This window comes from Macrotis lagotis, chromosome 3 (genome assembly GCF_037893015.1).
Source record: "Macrotis lagotis isolate mMagLag1 chromosome 3, bilby.v1.9.chrom.fasta, whole genome shotgun sequence".
In the NCBI taxonomy this organism is placed as follows: domain Eukaryota; kingdom Metazoa; phylum Chordata; class Mammalia; order Peramelemorphia; family Peramelidae; genus Macrotis; species Macrotis lagotis.
In genome coordinates, this window is record NC_133660.1 from 231615737 (window position 1) to 231634667 (window position 18931).

At 34.9% G+C, this 18931-nt stretch overlaps 2 protein-coding genes across 2 annotated transcripts; both read right to left on the reverse strand.

Annotated features, from left to right (window-relative positions):
- Positions 1 to 200: 200 nt before the first annotated feature.
- LOC141516461 (olfactory receptor 5P3-like) lies at positions 201 to 1135 on the reverse strand. Its single transcript, XM_074227532.1, is given in 2 exon segments — positions 201 to 610; positions 613 to 1135. Coding segments are annotated over 2 exon segments (933 nt in total).
- Positions 1136 to 13520: 12385 nt separating this feature from the next.
- Positions 13521 to 14459, reverse strand: LOC141516462 (olfactory receptor 5p57-like). The gene has a single exon (XM_074227533.1). It carries the CDS (start codon positions 14457 to 14459, stop codon positions 13521 to 13523), a length of 939 nt encoding a protein of 312 aa, XP_074083634.1.
- Between the last annotated feature and the right edge of the window lie 4472 nt (positions 14460 to 18931).

An 18931-nucleotide genomic window follows, 5' to 3' on the forward strand; every position in this document is an offset into this window, starting at 1 on the left:
AGTGCAGTGGGTAAAGCACGGGCTCTGGAATCAGGAGGACCTGAGTTCAAATCAGACATCACACACTTAATAATTACCTAGCTGTGTGACCTTGAGTAAGGCACTTAACACCATTGTTTTGCCAAAAAAAAAGAAAAGTAATGTTTCATTTTTACCTTGAATCCCCCAAACCTGAGACATAATTTATACTTGAGATGAATTCATGAAAAAGGATGTTTCCTTCTCATCAGTTTTCTCAGGGCCCCTTTTACTTCATTGTTCCTTAGACTATAGATCAGAGGGTTCAACAAGGGAATGATTACTAAATAGAAAACAGACACAACTTTATTCTCATCTGTTGAGTAGCTGGACTTGGGTGTAGCATAAATGAATGCAATGGTACTGTAGAAGAGAGTGACTACAGCAAGATGGGAGGTGCAAGTTGAGAAAGTTTTGGACCTTCCCTCAGTGGAGCTTATCTTTAGGACAGAGAAGAGGATGGATATATATGAGATTATGACAATTAGTACTGTGATTGCAATTATTGCTCCAGAAAAGGCAGCAGGAAAAATTTGAACAATATCATATTGGTATGTAGAAAGTTTTAAAACTGGTGAATAATCACAAAAAAGTGATTAATCTTATTGGATCCACAGAAGGACAGGATCGATAAGTAATGAGCATGGATCCAAGCATTTATACAACCCCCTAGGTAGGACAGGAGAAGCAATAGAGTATAGATTCTAGGAGGCATGTTGACAGAATAAACCAGGGGGTTACAGATTGCCATATACCAATCATAGGCCATCACAGCCAGCAGAAAGCACTCAGCTGTCCCAAACAAGGCTACAAAGAACAATTGCCTCACACAACCTCCAAGAGGGATTATGGTTTTATCCACAAGGAAGTTCTTGAGCATAAGAGGTGTGACAGTTGAGGAAAATCCAAAATCTATAAATGCCAAGTGGCTGAGAAAAAGGTACATTGGAGTGTGAAGTTGGGAGCTTTTCCTGATCAATGTGATTATACTAAGATTACCAACTAAAGTAAAAGTATAGAAACCAAGAAATATCACAAAAAGGATGACACGCAGGGATGGGTCATCTGTTAACCCCAAAAGAATGAATTCATTCACAGCACAGTTATTGCCAGACATCTGTCTTGGAAATAGCCTATTAGACAGAAGAAAATAAGATTAAAATAATATATAGAACAAATATTTGCTTATGTTTATCTGTATGTTCATAACTGGGCCACCTATTACATGATTATCATACTGTATTACTTTTGTTCTTTGTTTATATGCATCATGGCATGGTGCCCACAAACAAAAGAGAGTTGAATATATTTGTTGCCAGTAAATTTTTCCCTGGTTCAGCCATACTTTATGATTTGCCAATTTTGGCATTTTTAAGAATGTGAAAAAGTTTGCAAGACTGTGGAGGATTGGCTTATTTTTTAGTTTTTTTTTTGTAAGGCACTGGAGTTATATGACTTGCCCAAGGCCACACAACTAGGTAATTATTAATTGTCTAAGGCCATATTTGAACTCAGGTACTCCTGACTCCAGGGCTGGTGCTCTATCCACTATGACACCTAACCACCCCTCCCTTCTTAAACATATGCAGAGACAACATCCAAATGTCTATACACTATTCTGTCAACTAGCCACCATTTTGAATATCTTCTACAGAAATAATCTCTTATGTATTCCTTCATCTCTCATTTTCCATATTTGGAGATGTTATCCACCAATTGACTTTAAGGAAATTCCTGCTTTCCAAAATGATTCATATAATAAAATGATAGATGAAGGGCAATGGAGAATCTTAATTCTGAGTATCCTCATTGAACTTTGCTCATAAAACTTGGCATTTTTGCAAAGAACTATCATTAAGGTATATATTGCTAACCTGAAAGACTGGGGAAATTTTCTTATGTAAATACAGGTATTTCTAGGTAAAAACAATTGAAAATCCTTGCTCAACCTGCTGTAACAATACCCTGTTTACCTATTGTATTCTTCAAATGCAGAACAACTGAGCAAAATGTGGTATCAAATAGTGACAATTTTATGGACCATAAGAAGTGATGAATAACACTACTTTGGAGTTATATGGAAATACTTCCATTAACTGATGCAGAATGAACTCAGTAGATCTAGAATAACAATTTATATATAAAAATAATCCTGAAACAGTAAACCACTTTGAAAGACTTCAGCCCCTGGACCAAAATATTGACAAATCATGTAGTCATAAATCTGATGAAGAAATATTTTCTACCACTTCTTGGTACAGAATGAGGCATGAATGCTCAGATACGGTGAATCTGTTGATTTGTTTTTCTTGACGTCACACATTTCTTATAAGGGAGGGCTTCCATAATGAAAGGCAAGAAAAATAGCTAACTGGGTAGTAATAAGCGTGAATGAGGAATGGAACAAGATCCAAACATTTTCAAGATGCCCAAAAGAAAAAAAAGCAAGTATATGTGTTTATCTATCTACTAGTGCTCTCTCTCTCTCTCTCTCTCTCTCTCTCTCTCTCTCTGAGAAATACATTTCTTTTAAAGATCTAACTAAATCGAAATGTTTTCATTTGAGAAAATTATATTGAATAATATTTTTTTTCCTAAAATAGTTTTATTACTCCCAGTGCTAAACTCATTCTAATTCTCTTCTCAAACCAGTAAAAATGTTACGAAGTATTAGAAACTGTTTATTTCAGAAGTAATACTGACTGTAACACTCATTTATGGCATTTAGGAGCACAACAAAAATGAATGCCATAAAATAAAGTAAAATTTGTAGAGTGACAAATTACTTTTTCAACACCTCATTTGCAACTAGAACTTTTCAACCTACTTTTTATGACAAAAGACAGTTGGTTTCTGTGAGATGCTTTGTGTTTCCTCTTCTACACTTCATTATTCCTTAATAACTTCCTCTATTATTTTTGCACAGTTTCTATCATATAGTCCTTTTCTCCTGGGCCAATTTTTCTACTTGATCCATTGATCCCATCCTTCCTATTTTAATCTTGAGTTTTGCCTATTGGAAATAAACTACCCTAAAATTATTAAGCTTTTTACCTTTAGGTTTCTCCTTTCTTCCTATAAATGCACCCAGATCTGCTAATCTCTTCTCTTTTTCTACCAGCTGTTTGAGGGGGAAAAAACCTACGTTTGTGGATTCCACTTCCTCTCTCCCATACACACACGATAAAGCATAGAAAGGGAGTTTCTGACCCCAGAGTTCCAGTAGCACTATTTCACTATTAGCACTTGAAAGTTACCAATATTTCCCGAATCATAATGTTATGGCAGTCTTCATACAATAACAGATGGTCAGGATTGTTAGAGTTTTTTTGATTTGTATCATTAGCACCTGGGAAAGTGATTAAGCAGTATGAGCTTATTCATTGCTTGATGACTGATATGTATTCTGTATTCTAGCCTAACTGGTCTACTATCTGTTTTCCAGAATCAAAATTTTATCCCCTTCTCTGTCTCTGAACAGGTCATCTTCCATGCTCCAAATGCCCCACCTCATTCAAGTTTCCTTCAGCTAATGCCTTACCAGTTCAATAAATCTATTTTCCAATGCCCTTTCCTACCTCAAACCTATCTCATATTGACTTATTTATATCAAAATTTTATCCCTTTCTCACAAATAGAATTTAAAGTCCCTGAGATTAAGTTCTCTTTTTTGGTTTTCTTTCACTCAGTGCCTTAGACAAGGCTTTATGTATATTGTCCATAGAAAAATATTTGTGAAATGGAGGACACCAACACACAATTGAAAACTTTAAGTTTCATTTCAATTAGTAACATAATCATAATATGCATATAAGAAAAATTTAAATACCTAAAAAACACAACATTAAATTTCATAAATTGGGTATTCTCATTTTATAGATGAAATAATTGAAGTTCACAGAGGTAAAACTCACTTACTCACAATCACAGTCATAGTCAGTAAAATTAAGATATGGAATTCAAACCCAGTTCTGCTGGTTTCAAGTTCAATTTTCTTTCCTCTACAACAACCAAGAAATATATTACTGAAATTACTACAACTAAAACCTCAATCTGAGATATGGAAAAAAGTAACATACGAAAGAAATATACCTATTGGTATAGAAAGAGCTTCCCTTAAGTAAGGTATTGTTCTCTAATCACTTAGGATCATATACTTACTGTTCATAGTGATGTTTCAGGATGTATGATATGACTGGGTAGATTAGAATTTAGGTACTAACATGTTTTAATAATTTTTCATGAAAAAAGCTCATTTGAAAATCTTTGATTTTATATGGTGCAACAAATGACTGGGTAAATGAAGGTCCAAATCAGGAATGCATCTTACTCATTAAGGCAGAGAGGTAGGGTGATTCAAGCTCTATGTAAAACTGAAATCCATCTAAGTTTGGCAAATTAAGAATAGATGAGCCCCACTGACATGAGTTGCACATTTTTTAGAGTAAAAGCAGGATTAGCAGAGGTGCCTATTGATACAAGTAGTTGATTAATTTAGATTAGAAGGCAATAGCTATGCCTTGGTGAGGAAATATTTTTGTTAAGTTTTGTAGCATTTGGGATATAAACCCTTGAGTACCTTAAGAACTGTAGTTGATATCATCAAAATGCCATTTGAAATCCACTGAGACTGATACAATTGCTTAAACAGAGTTGATTTATTTGAGTTCTCAATTCTCAGAGGACTTCATTTATTATTTCTTTGCTTATGTTCATCTAGAATTTTTTTAAAATGAAATAATTGTATAGCCTTATGACCAAACCAATAAGTATGAGCTACTATGAAAGATCTCAAAAATCAACCTGTGACAGCTGTCATTGATTATGAAAATCTTCAATAGGTATGAAAATTGGTTCTCATTACTTCAGTCTGATTAATTTTGATTCTATTATCATTTAATGAGAAATCCGAAAATTAAAGGATTTTTAAAGTATCACAGAAGCCAGAACTCTGAAAATCATTTCAGTTATATAAACTATTATCTGATCTTGCTTTCTCAAATTTATTTATTTTAATTAAATTTGTACTTTAATTAATAATTTTTCTAGTTCAATTGATTCCCATAGGTCAATACTCTTTTAAAATGCAACCCAGTTCTGAGAGTTCTAAGAAACTTCTCCATTCGATGTGGACATCAGAACTGTTCTGAAAATATGTCTCCTTGATCTAAACTTCTTCAAGATATTTTCATCAAAAGCCTGCATGTCATTTAGGAAGTAGTCCCTTCAGCATGTTGTATTCTATTCTCACACGACTACATATATAGTACTCTATAAAATCTACTGTTCATTTTGATGCTTCCATCATCAATGTGGATTAAAAAGGGATCAATTTGAACCCAGAATATTTTGTATTTGCAACAGCCACCTCACCAAAGGTTACTCAGTTTGGTTTTGATCCACTGACTACAGCTTTAAAGAGGCAGGTTCATCTTCTTTTTCTCCTTTCTTTTTCCTCTAGCAAAATTTGGTGAGAGGAAAAATGTGCACATATGAGAGGATGAATCTGATCACATTGTACAATTCTTTCAAGAGAGGCTGGAGCTGTTATGGTTATAGAGGGGGTGGCATTTGAATAGCAACTAGAGATTCATCCGTTTTGGTCAATGGAGCAGCCTGTGAATTTTGACTGGGTATTGTTTCTCTTCCACATGCCACAAATGATATCAGTGATTTGCCATTTCTTCAATTGTCTCTCCCAGTTTGGGAAAATGTATATTAATTCAAATTTTTTTTGACTTATCTAATTTATATTTCTATGAATTTGGTATGGCATTAACTAAAAGTATGGTATATCACAGCATTTCCTTGTTCATGTTTCATTATTGAGAATGGGATGCAATAGGTAGATAAGTTACTAAAATAAAAAATATAAAATAATAAGAAGTGATAAGTTAATAAAAATTATAAACAATATAGAGAATTGGAAAATATCAGCATCTTCCTGCCCGGTATCTCTGAGCTTTTCTAAAAGGTTCATGTATGTTTTTATTTTATAACTTCCCAAAGAGGGGCAAAAGCATGCATCTGATTTCATCCTCAGAGTAACATGAACCCAAGAATCAATTTTATCTGCTGAATAATTTGGCAAACTTGCACAGTAGGGCACATGACCTTTACCACTCTACCAATGTTTAGTTAAGATTCTTCTAAAATGGAGAAGCCAGTGGTAGGAGGAGAAGAGTCTCTGGAAAAGATTTTCAGACTTTACATTAGAACAATGAAGGCCAGAAAGAAATAGATTAAGATTCCTAATCCTTTCCTTTCTGTGGCAGTCCAGCTGAATCATTTGACCTTACACAAACAACCCTTCTTTGACAACCTCCTTCACATTTTTGTTTACTTCATGACTTTGGAGAGCCATTAGCTATGTGTTCCAGTGACTCAAACCAAGAGTCATTCATCCCTCCATCCTAGGATGAGAAATTGAAACTGGTTTCCCTGTATTAGGCTTGGAGTCAGGAATTAGGGAGTTGATAGTCATGTGGATAGTTGGCTCTAACCAAAAGACATATGATGTATGTTCACCACTAGACCTCACTATTATGATGAATAGTAGCATCCTGAAGCATGACTAGAGAAATTGGCTGGTCTCATAAGAAGAAAGAAAATCATTCCATAAGAGGATTAGTTCAAGTAATTAGGTATGTGCACTCTAGAAAAGATATGATTTAGAAGGGACTTGATAGTTTTCTTCAAGTAGTAGAATAACTTTCACGTGGAAGGTTCCAGAGAATAGAACTAGGAGCAATAAGTAAACATTTCAGAGACAGTCTTTAGCTTGACTTTAGAATAAGCAGATCTTTCCAAAAGAGAAATGATTTTCCTTGAGAGGTAGTGATTTTGCCACGACTTCACATAGGGGAAACTATTCCTTGAACTTGTCAGTCTTTTAATAAAAAATTAATTATGAGCTCTAATTAAAATCTCGTGTTTGCAATTTTTCTAACAAAAGGGGTCACCAATTAAGATTATATGTGAAAATGTAGCTTTGTTGTATCTCATATTATAATTTCTCAAGTAGTGTTTTTCAAACTCTAATCTTAGAAGATTAATAGTAACCAGAGTCTTTACTATTGCTACACTGTCCCTTGGTTTTGAAGGGTCTCCTGACAGGTTGTCTCTAGTTCCAGGGTCTACCTGCAAGTGATGCCTAGGTGCTGGGTCTATCCTGCTCATTTCCAAACATTCAGAAGCAAGTGCCCTCTAAATAAAGGCCTTTGGTAAAATTCACAAATGTACATTTAAAGTCTAGGTAGCTTATTGGGACCATGTGTACAGTGCTGGGTTGGGGTCAGGAGGGCGAGTTGAAAACTAGTCTCAGACATTCTTAGCTATGGACCCTTGAGAAAGTCATTTAACTTCTGTCTACCTCAGCTTCTTCATCCAGGAATGGACACAATAACAATAGCTATGTTATACCTTCATTTACAAAGATTTAATTATCTTCCTTGGACAGGGTTTGCCACATATTACATAATAGTGTTTAATAAAATACTTGTTTCCTTCTCTTTGTAACTTTTAAAAGCTATTGCAAAGCCCAATTTCTAACTTTCATATGCACCAAAGTCTTTTATCAAAAGTGTGGTACAGGGAACCCAAGAGGCAGAGTGAACATGGACAAAGATAAGGTAGGTGCTGCTTCCTCAAGGAGATTCCATTTGAGGAGCATGTTTCTTCAGGTCTCCACTATTCCTTCTCTTTTGGCTGTTACTGATATGTTAATGAAAAGACCAGTCTTGTCCTTAGGATAGGTATTTTTTGTTTTGTTTTTTTTTAGGGTTTTTTGCAAGGCAAATGTGGTTAAGTGGCTTGCCCAAGGCCACTCAGCTAGGTCATTATTAAGCGTCTGAGACTGGATTTGAACCCCGGTACTCCTGACTCCAAGGCCGGTGCTTTATCCACTACACCACCTAGCTGCCCCAGGATAAATATTTTTAATGCAACTTAAGGCTGAAATATTCTTGTCTAACTAAAGAACATATTTTGTTGTTGCATTACTTCTCATCAAAATCTTCTTGTGCAACAGGCCTCTAAGGCTTAGGGGTTTTAATGGGCCAGGGAATACATCACCAAGACTATGAACTGGCTGTATGAATTTAGTTTTGACCAAGAGTGGAGACTCAGTCTTGGCAAGCTTTCAGCATTTTCCCCAAGGTTTTAGAAACATATTATAATGAAATGGAGGGAAGGCCTACAGTGAGCAATTTTTCATAATTAGTCTAAGGATGAAATAAATACTTTTTGGGACTGTAGTGCCCTAAGTACATATGATAATAATTTTGATTGTAAATAGAGAGGAAGCTTGTATTATCTTATATTTGTCATGGTTTGTCTTTAGGAGTCAGAACGTAGCACATTTAAGCGTTTTTCACAAATTATAAAAAGAAAAATTGATCTAGCATACAACATAGGTGGCTACAAAAGTTCTCAAAAAAACCTCTGAACTCAACATTCAAACAATTGCAATATATTCTACTCCAAGTTACGCTTTCCCCTAGTTTACAGTTTTCAATATAAAAATACGCTAATAAGTGTCTCAGTCGTTCCACCATATCATGTCAAGTCAGCCCTAAATATTTCTCACACTGTTGACTGACCTTTTCAAGAGCAACCTTATGGGACAGCTAGGTGGTGTAGTAGTGCATAGAGCACTGGCCTTGGAGTCAGGAGGATCGGAGTTCAAATTTCGTCTCAGACACTTAATAATTACCTAGCTGTGCAATCTTGGGCAAGTTACTTATCCCCATTGCCTTGAAAAACCAAAAGGAACCTTACCACCATATTGTCAACATTCAAAAATCCCATCCCTCAAATATATGGGAATTTTGAGGCAGAACAAAATTATTCTCTAAATGGAAAAGATAGACATGCTTGTCAGGTCCACAAATGCACTTAAATGGCACCTTCAGTCCACAAGGAGCAAAGGCAATTTATACTTCATTACCAAATAGGGGAGGAGTTGTGATAGAGAATGAACACTTTTTTTCCAGGAATTTGGGGAATCCAGAAGAAGGATATTTTGCAGCATTAGATGTTTATAGAGCCTGTTTTTTTATTTTTTGCACTTAATAGTATTTTATTTTTTTCAATTACATGTAAATATAGTTTTCAATATTCATTTTTGTAAGATTTTGTGTTCCTATTATATCTCCTCTCTCTTCCTTGCTTTCCCCATCCCAAGAGCCATGTATAATTGAGTTAAAACATATTTCCATATCAGCCACATTAGACCAAAAGACTGATTTAATTTGGTTTGGGGTTCACAGTTCAGTGAGATCAGCCACAAATACCAGAAAATCGGTTTGAAGCACTGCAGGCTCCTGAATAGCCCTTTCTCGCAAGCAGCTTTTCTCTGTGTTCCCGATGCAGTAAAGTAACTCACAGAAAATACACATTAGTTGCAGGAACACTTTCATAGTCTATTCCTCCCTACCTCATTCCACATTCTCACTTTCCTGATTTGGAATGATGATCACAGTGCTCCTAAAAGTATGTTAATTTATTTACCTAAAGTTCCACTCACCAATCCTATGTAACATCTGTAACAGAAATTATCTCATGTTAAGCCTAGCCTAAACTTTTTTTGTCTCCAAAGGAAAGTGTAGTTGCCTTATTTATAGCTTTATACAGTTTTTAGGGCTAATATTAGACATTCAGTTGTTATTTCTCCAAATCTTCAGCCAGGAAAATTCAATCATTCCAAATACAGTCAGAGGCATCATCTTTCCACCTGAGTTGACATGAATCGTTGCACAAAGGCCTTGTGGTTGCTTCTATCGAGGTTGTGCCTATTCTGACTTATCAGTCAAAGAACTCTTAGAGAAGGTGGAGAGTATATAAATTTCAAATGGTCAAAAGCTAAAAATACAAGTTTGGGTACTGGAGCAGAACATTAAGTCAAAACCAGAATGCTTGATTTCACAATCAGGAATTCAGCTACTACAAACAAGGAAGAGAAGGTGCATTACAACATTTGGAAGTGAAGTTGAAAGAGTCAGTGCTTTGTAACTGTTTTCATATTGAGCCTCTTCTCTCAAGGAGTGAATGGTATAGGAGAGACTATGCTAATGGTGCACTGGTTTGTGGTTCCAATTTGTGTTTGCACTATCTCTTCTCAATAAATATACCCTCATAAAGTTAATTGATGATGAGTGGTTAAATGACACCCGAAAACCAGATACTACATAAGATTATGGTTTCAGGGGCATCATAATTGGCACTGAGATTGACATTGGGAAAATACTTTGAATTGGAGACAGGAGTCCAAACAGCACAATCCATTATGGTTACCTCAAGAATCCTGATGACCAACAGAGATAGCCTTGTTCTGTGGGCCCTGATTTATTACTTGGTATATAAAAGTTCAAATAAGTGCCACAAGATTCCATTTGTCGTCTACAATAATAGAAAGGAAAATGATGATGAGAGAAAGAGGAACTGGATTTATTAGTTTTTAAAATATGCTATGAAATTATGATTAGATTATAGTACAAGATGATTATTTTCTAAATGGATATCTTGTTGGCCAAAAGGTAGAATTACATCTCAGAATAGACAAAGCAGAATTATAATCAAAGTTAAAAGTTAAAAAGATACTTGAAAAAATTAAACTTTAGTAATCATTTTTTTTTGGTTTTTTGCAAGACAATGGGCTTAAGTGACTTGTCCAAGATCACATAGCTAGCTAATTGTAAACCGTCTGAGGCTGGCCAGTGCTCTATCCACTGCATCACCTATCTGCCCCTGAAAAGTGGCAGATTTTTGAGTGGTATATCATGATGACAAGAAAGACTAAGAAAAAATTACACTGAATTAAGAGAAAATAGAATCCATATTTGAAGAGATGATCATTTTGTTGCTTTCTTCCTTGATAAGATCAGGTATGGAACATCATGATCAGGTCTGATGTCCTTATTTTGAGAAAATATTAAAAGTAGGAAGATGATATAGAGAGGATTTCCAACAAGGCAGTCAACAAGGCTGTTCAAGGTTATTATGTATCATATTCTATGCTAAAACTTGGGTTACACAATAAAAAGAGTACCAGTTTTCCAGCAGCTCACATTCTATTGGCAGAGACATCATGTAAAGAAGCGGGGACACAGATGTTGGGATAAAAATTCTCTCTTTGATCAAATTGAAAGTTAGTATGGAAGAAGCTTAGATTAGAGCAATGCCTCACAGCCTATACCAAAATAAGATCAAAATGGATACAGAATTTAGACAGAAGAAAAGAATGTTATACCCAACTAGAAGATCAAGGAGTAGTTTATCTGTCAGATCTAGGAAAGGGAAGCAGTTTATGACCAAGGAAAAGATGGAAGAACATCATTCAAACAAACTAGATAATTTTGATTACATTGAATTAACAGGCTTTGGCAGAAACAAAACCACTGTAACCTAGATCAAAAGAAATGAAGTAAACCGGGAAACAATTTTTACAACTAGTATTTCTGACAAAGAAATCATTTCAAAATGTAAGTCAAATTTTCACAAACACAAGGCATACCCCAATTGAAAAATGGTCAAAGGATATGCAAAGGTAATTTACAGTTGAGGAGATCAAAGCAATCCATAGTCATATGAAAATTTGCTCTAAATCATTACTTATTAGAGAAATGCAAATTGAAGCATATCTGAGGTACCACCCCACACCTCTGATACTGGCTAATATGACCAGAAAGGACAATGAACAATGTTGGAAAAGATGTGGGAAATCTGGGACACTATTTATTACATTGTTGGTGGAGCTGTGAACTCATCCAATCTTTCTGGAGAGCAATTTGGAATTGCACCCAAAGGACAAAAAATGTGCATTCCCTTTGATCCAGCAATGCCATTACTGGGTTTATACCCCAAAGAGATGATGAAAAAGGGTAAAAATATCACATGCACAAAAATATTCATAGCAGCCCTGTTTGAGGAGGCAAAGAATGGGAAATTAAGTGAATGTCCTTCAACACTGTGGTATATGTATATGATGGAACACTGTTGTTGTATTAGGAAACCAGGAGGGATGGGGATTCAGGGAATCCTGGAAGGATTTGCATGAACTGATGCTGAATGACATGAGCTGAAGCAGAAGAACATTATGCACCCTAACAGCCACATGGGGATGAGGAGCAACATTAATGAACTTGCTGAGTCCATCAGTGCAACAATCAGAGACTGTCTGTAATGGAGAATACAATCTGTATCTGGTTAAAAATTGTGGATTTTGAACAAAGGTCAAAGATTATTACATTTAATTTAGGAAAAAAACCCATTATCTCAATATGTAATTTTGCTGTCTCTTATAATTTATTTTTCTTCTTTAAGGATATTTTTTCTCTCTCATCACATTCAACTTAGATCAATATATATCTTGGAAACAATGTAATGACTAACAGACTGCCTTCTGTGGGTGGTGGGGGAAGGGAAGCAAGGATGGGGAAGAAATTGTAAAACTCACACTAAATAAAATCTTTCTTTAATAAAAAAAGAAGCAGGGACATATAAATTATAGGCAGAGTAGATGGAAGATCATCTTTGAGAGGAAGCAGATATTTGCTTGAGAAGTCCAAAAAGCTTCTTGTACAAAGTGGGATTGGAATTGTCTCAAGGAAATCACAGGAAACCAAGTATATCAGATCTGTGAGAGAGCCAGGGGAAAAGACACAGAAGATGGACTGTCACATGTGGAAAAAGCAAATAGACCAGTGTAGCTATATTGGACTAAACAAGTAAGAAGTATTCAGTTGAAGAACTTTTAAATTTTTAATGAATTTTTATTGATTTCTTACTTTTTTCCTGTTTTCAATTTCTTCTAGTATCTCTTCCTTCTTGCGCATCATGAAGAACCATCACACAGGAAAAATAATATATTTTTCCGGTGTATTAGGACATTTAGTTGGACACTGACAAAAAGAAAAGTCCTCACTTGCACCCAAATATTTGCAGTGCCACTTTGATAGTAGCAAGGAATTGGAAAAAAAACTAATGGTCAGTGACTTAGGAATGGAAACACAAATTGTGGCACATGAATATAACAGAATATGACTATACCATATGAAGGAACAAAAAAAAAAAGAACAGGAACAGAAAAAAATACATGATTTGCTACACAATGATGATAGCAGAGCAAAGAAAACAATACACAATGACTATAAGAATTGAAATGGAAACAATAACTACCACAAATCAATGTAAAATCAGTGTTGCAAGACTTCTAAAAGATCAGGAACCCAAAGAAGAGAGATATGACACTTTTGCATGCCCTTTACAGAAGGGGGGATATCCATGATTGTGGAACTCTTCAGACCTTTGTATTCAACCTTGAAATTCATAAATCTAATGCATCAAAATAAAAATACCATGTATCTTTTCTAAAACCTGGTTGCTGGTATCACTTAATTTTAAACAGCATGTCAGAAGAATATTAGATCTTTAAAGGAAAGTAATGTCTCAATTTGTCCTTGCATTCCTTGAAACCTAGGACATAGTATTTACTTAAGGTGAATTCATGAAAAGAGATGTTTCCTCATCATCATTTTTCTCAGGGCCCCTTTTACTTCATTGTTCCTTAGACTATAGATCAGAGGGTTCAACAAGGGGATTATTACCATGTAGAAAACTGATATTACTTTATTCTCATCTGCTGAGTAGTTGGAGTTGGGCATGACATAAATGAATGTAAGAGTGCCATAGAAGAGAGTGACTGTGGTGAGATGAGAGGTGCAAGTTGAGAAAGCTTTGGATCTTCCCTCAGTGGAGCTGATTTTCAAGACAGAGAAGAGGATGGAGACATAAGAGAGTATGATAATTAGTACGGAGATCGCAATTATAGATCCAGAAGAGGCAGATGTTAGAATTTCAACAATATCATCTTGGTATGTAGCAAGGTTCAGAAGTGGTGAATAATCACAGAAAAAGTGATTAATCTTATTGGGCCCACAGAAGGACAGGCTCAGTAAGCAACAAGTGTAGATCCAAGCATTTATACAAGCCCGCAGGTAGGAGAAGATAAGCAATAGAGTACAGATCCTAGGGGGCATGTTGACAGAATAAAGCAGGGGTTTACAGATTGCCATATACCGATCATAAGCCATCACAGCCAGCAGAAAGCTCTCAGCTGTCCCAAAGAAGGCTACAAAGAACAGTTGGGTCACACAACCTCCAAGAGAGATTATGGTTTTGTCCACAAGGAAATTCTTGAGCATAACAGGTGTGACAGATGAGGAATATCCAATATCCACAAATGCCAAGTGGCTGAGAAAAAGGTACATTGGAGTGTGAAGTTGGGAGCTTTTTCTGATCAATGTGATTATACTAACATTACTAATTAAGGTGACAGTATAAAAACCTAAAAATATCAGAAGGAGAATGACACAAAGGGTTGGCTCATCTGTTAATCCCAAAATAATGAATTCAGTCACAGCAGTGCAGTTCTTGCCAGACATCTGTTTCACAACAAAAGCTTATTAGAAGAAAATGAGAAAAAGGAAGAAAATGAGATTAAAATAAAATACAAAACTAAGATTTTGATGTCAACTGTTGTATTCAGGAAGCATTCACAAGCCACCTACAGGATATCCTACTATGTTACTCTCATTGTTTTGCTCCTATGCCACTTAACAGGAACCCTAAGCAAAGAAGAGATGAATATATCTGTTGCCACCAAATTCTTTCCCTGGTCCAACCATACTGTGTGATTTGAAAATTTTGCCATTGTAAGACTGTAAAAAAGGTTGCAAGAATGAAGTTTATTTAATCACATAATTGATACCTTTCATATCTATATCTATCTGTCTCTCTCTCTATATATTTGTTTGTGTGTGTGTATGTGTGTGTGTGTGTGTGTGTGTGTGTGTGTGTGTATGCAGAGACTGTATCCAAATGTGTTAATACTATTATGTTAGCTAAGCAAAGTTAATAATAATTTGCAGCGAAAGTTTTTTTGAAGTTTGTTCACTTCTCATAGCATCATTTTCCACATCTTGAAGGGGTTATTCACCAGTTGACTAGAATTAGAGTGTCCCTGTTTCCAGGTTAATCCTTGCGTTATAAAATCACAGAGAAAGGGAGAATCTTAGATTGAGTCACCTCTTTGTACTTTGCTGATAGAATTTGGCATTTCTACAAAGAACTTATTTAACTATTGCTAAACTGAAGAACCAAGGAAATTTTCCCATGAAAATATTACTGTTTCTAGTAACATCATGCTGTAAAAATATCCTGTTTACCTATTATATCCTTCCATTTCAGAATAACTGAGCAAATTGTGGTATCATCAAGTAGCCATAATTTTAGGGACCATAAGAAGTGATTAAAAAAGCCAAATTTGGAGTAATTTGGAAATGTGTTATTTAACTGTTGCAGAGTGAACTCAGAAGACCTAGAAGAACAATATATATATATATATATATATATATATATATATATATATATATATATATCTGTATATTATTTTTAAAGATCAAACTATATTGAAATATTTGCATCTGTTAAAATTTTTAAGTTCAAAAGGATAGAAATTATTTTAATATTACTTTTTTCAGAAGTAATTATATTTCTCCCAATTCCTTTTTTTCTTCTTTTCTCAATTCAGAAAAATATCCAAACTATTAATACACAATTTATTTAATAAGAATTTATCTATAACTCATATACTTTTCTATGATTCCATGTTTTTGATCATAACAAAAAAAGAATGCCTTAAATAAATAAAGCTGGTAGAGCGATAAGGTAGTTTTTCAACACCTTCTACTTCACACATCCCTCTCAACATGGAAGGTTGAAATCTACTTTTATGACAAAAGAAAGACTGTTTCCTTGAATTTCCCTTTCTTTTCTCCTTAATAACTTTCTCTATTGTTTTTGCAACAATCTCTGAAAAAGAGATAGATCATTTTTCCTGGATCAGTTCCTCTGTTTGATTCATTGACCCCTTTCTGCTTATTTTAATCTTGAGCTTCCTCCCATTGGGGAAAACCTACCTTGAACTATTTTACCTATTGACTTTTTTGCTTCTTCTTATAAATATTCTCTGATCTGTCCTGTTAAAATCATTCATTTAATTTTAAAATTCTTTCCACTTGTCACACTCCATCTCTTTTTCTTTCTCTATCATCTATAAGGGGGAAAAATCCACCTTTGTTGAGTTCACATCCTCTCCTCCAGCATTTTAAGGAGGTTGCCTGATCCAGTAGCACTATTCTCCACAAAGTTATCAATACTTTATGAACAATAATGTTTTTTATAATCTTGATTTAATTTCATAGGGATGGTTAGGGATTTTTCATTTGTATCATTAGCATTTAGGAAAGTAGCTAAAATATTAAGTACTTTCTTATTGATTGATTGATTCTAGATCTCTTTGCAAGATGTGATATAACAGAACACTACCCTCATTGGATACTTTTCCTCATGACTTTTCGTGACAATGACTCTCTTGGTATTGGTATTCCTCCTAGCTGTCTGACTTTTCTTCTCAGTCTCTTTTGGCAAATTATTATCCCTGTGCTACCTCCTAATCATCCATGTTACCCCAGGTTCTGTCTTAGACTCTTCCTGTTTTTCTATATCTTCTCAATGTGCTCATTAGCTTCCATTGCCAATACGTCTCCATTCAAATAAATTCTGAGTCAGTAAATTCATTTCCTGAACTCCAGGTCACACATCACCAATGGTTGAACATCTATTACTAGAGGTTCCAAAAGCATTTCAAATGGCAAGTTCCAAAGAAAAATCATCTAACTTTCAACTTTCATTCTAAAATGACTTATTTACTTAAGTTCTTATTTCTATTGAGGGTCCCACTATCCTTCTAAAAAGTTTAGCTTACAATCCTGAGGTCTGTCTCTTCTATTCTTTCCCTCTTCGACTTGCCAACCAGTCAACTGTCAAGTGTTACCTCTTCTGCTTCTACAACCTTTATCTCATATCTGCTTATGTCCACTAAAGTAACCATCACTCTCCCTTAGGTTTTCATCTCTTCTCACTGGGATTATTGGAAAAACCTCTAAATTAGAAGTTCAGTATCTTCTTCCTCTAAATTATCCTCTAAAACCCTACAAAAATATTCTTCCTAAAACACATGGCTAATCATGTCACTTGTTTACTCAGACCTTGAACAAACCTTCATTCCTTTGAAGAGAAAACACTCACTTACCTTGATCTTTAGAGTCATGTCAGATCTGAATCCAGTTTCTCTCTTCTGATTTATTTTATTGCTCTCTCAGATATGTAGTTTGTATTCTAGCCAGAAGTGATCTACTGCCTGCTACCCAAACTCAGAATTCTATACCCATCTGTGTCTTTCTGCCAGTTCATCCTCTGGACTTCAAATTCCCTACGTCATCTCTGTTTCTTAGAACCTCAAACTTCCTTCAGGTAATGACTCACTAGTTGCAAGAAATCAATTTTCTAAAACCTGCTCCTCCTCAACTTAGTATTGATTCATTTATTTAAATATTTTATCCCTTCCTCGCAAATAAAATTTAAGATACTTGAGATTAAGGACTGTGTTGCATTTTCTTCTAATCCTCAGCAGCTTGGACAAGGTTCTGTGCAATATTAATCAAATGGAAGGTACCAGCTTACTTTTGAAAATCAACATAATCATGATAAGCAGATAACAGAAATTCTACTGACTCAATTTTATACCACAATTTAAATTTCATCACTTATTTTCTTCATATACATTTTAGGGAAAATATTATTATTTTTATTTTACAGATGAGATACCTGAGGATCAGAGAGGTACAGTCACTTAGCCAGCCACAATCACAGTCATATCCAGCTGACTTAGATAAGGGAATCCAACCCAGGCTCTGTTGACTTCAAATCCAATTCTCTTTCTACTACATTAACCACTGGAATTTTCCTGCTAAACCCTCAGTCTGAGACATGGGAGAAAGGAAATATATTAAATAAATGGACCTATTTGTACAGAAATCATCTACTTATGTTCTATCATGAACTTACTGTTTGCAATATTGATGTTTCAGGATGTATCATATGACTATGGTAGATCAGAATTTACTTACTCATATGCTGTTATAATGTGCCATACACACCCTTATTTGCAAATCTTTAACTTTATATGGTGCTTCAAGTGACCATGTATGTGAAGACTCAAATCAGGAATCAATCTTACTCATAAAGATGGACTTGGAGGGTCATAAAAGTGCTATGCAAACCTGAAATCAGTGTAATGTGTGGCAAATCAATAGGAGTAGATCCCCCCCCGAAATGAGCTACAAATTAAATATTTTAGAGGAAAATCAAGAATAGTAGTGGTACCTATAGATACAAGAAGTTGATGACTTTTAGATGTCAAAGAACTGTCTTTGCACAGTGAAGTAATATTTATGGTCCCTTTTGTAGCATTTGGGATATAAACCCTTGAGCACCTTCATATAAAATAAAGCTGACATCATCAAAATCCCAAATGAACCCCACTGGGATTAAGACAATTGCTCATACATCGCTGAGGTAAGAAGTTCTCTAAATGCTCAGAGGGCTTCATTTATCATTTCTTTGCTTATATTCTTCTAGGATTTATAAAAAATGTAACAAGATAGGATAACAAGATAACCAAACCAATAAGCATGACCTCTCAAACATCCATATATGACAACTGGCATTGTGAATTGTTCACTAGGTATGAAAATGGTTCCCAACACTTGATCTGTTCATTCTGGCTCTATTATCATTTAATGATCTGTAATGTAAGTGAGCAGTTGTGCTGTTGATATACTTAAGGAATTCCAAGAACACTTGAGAAAACCAAAAGTAACAATTTATAAAGAAGGCAGAACTCTGAAAATCATTTCAATTAAATAAATAATTGTCAAACCCTGCTTCTTTCCACTTTAATTAGTAATCTTTCCAGCTCAGGTAATTCTAACAGCTTAATGCTCTTTTAAAA

What these genes read in the sequence shown, in the direction of transcription:
- LOC141516462 (XM_074227533.1), bottom strand. Translation starts at nt 14,459, where the DNA reads ATGTCTGGCAAGAACTGCACTGCTGTGACTGAATTCATTATTTTGGGA.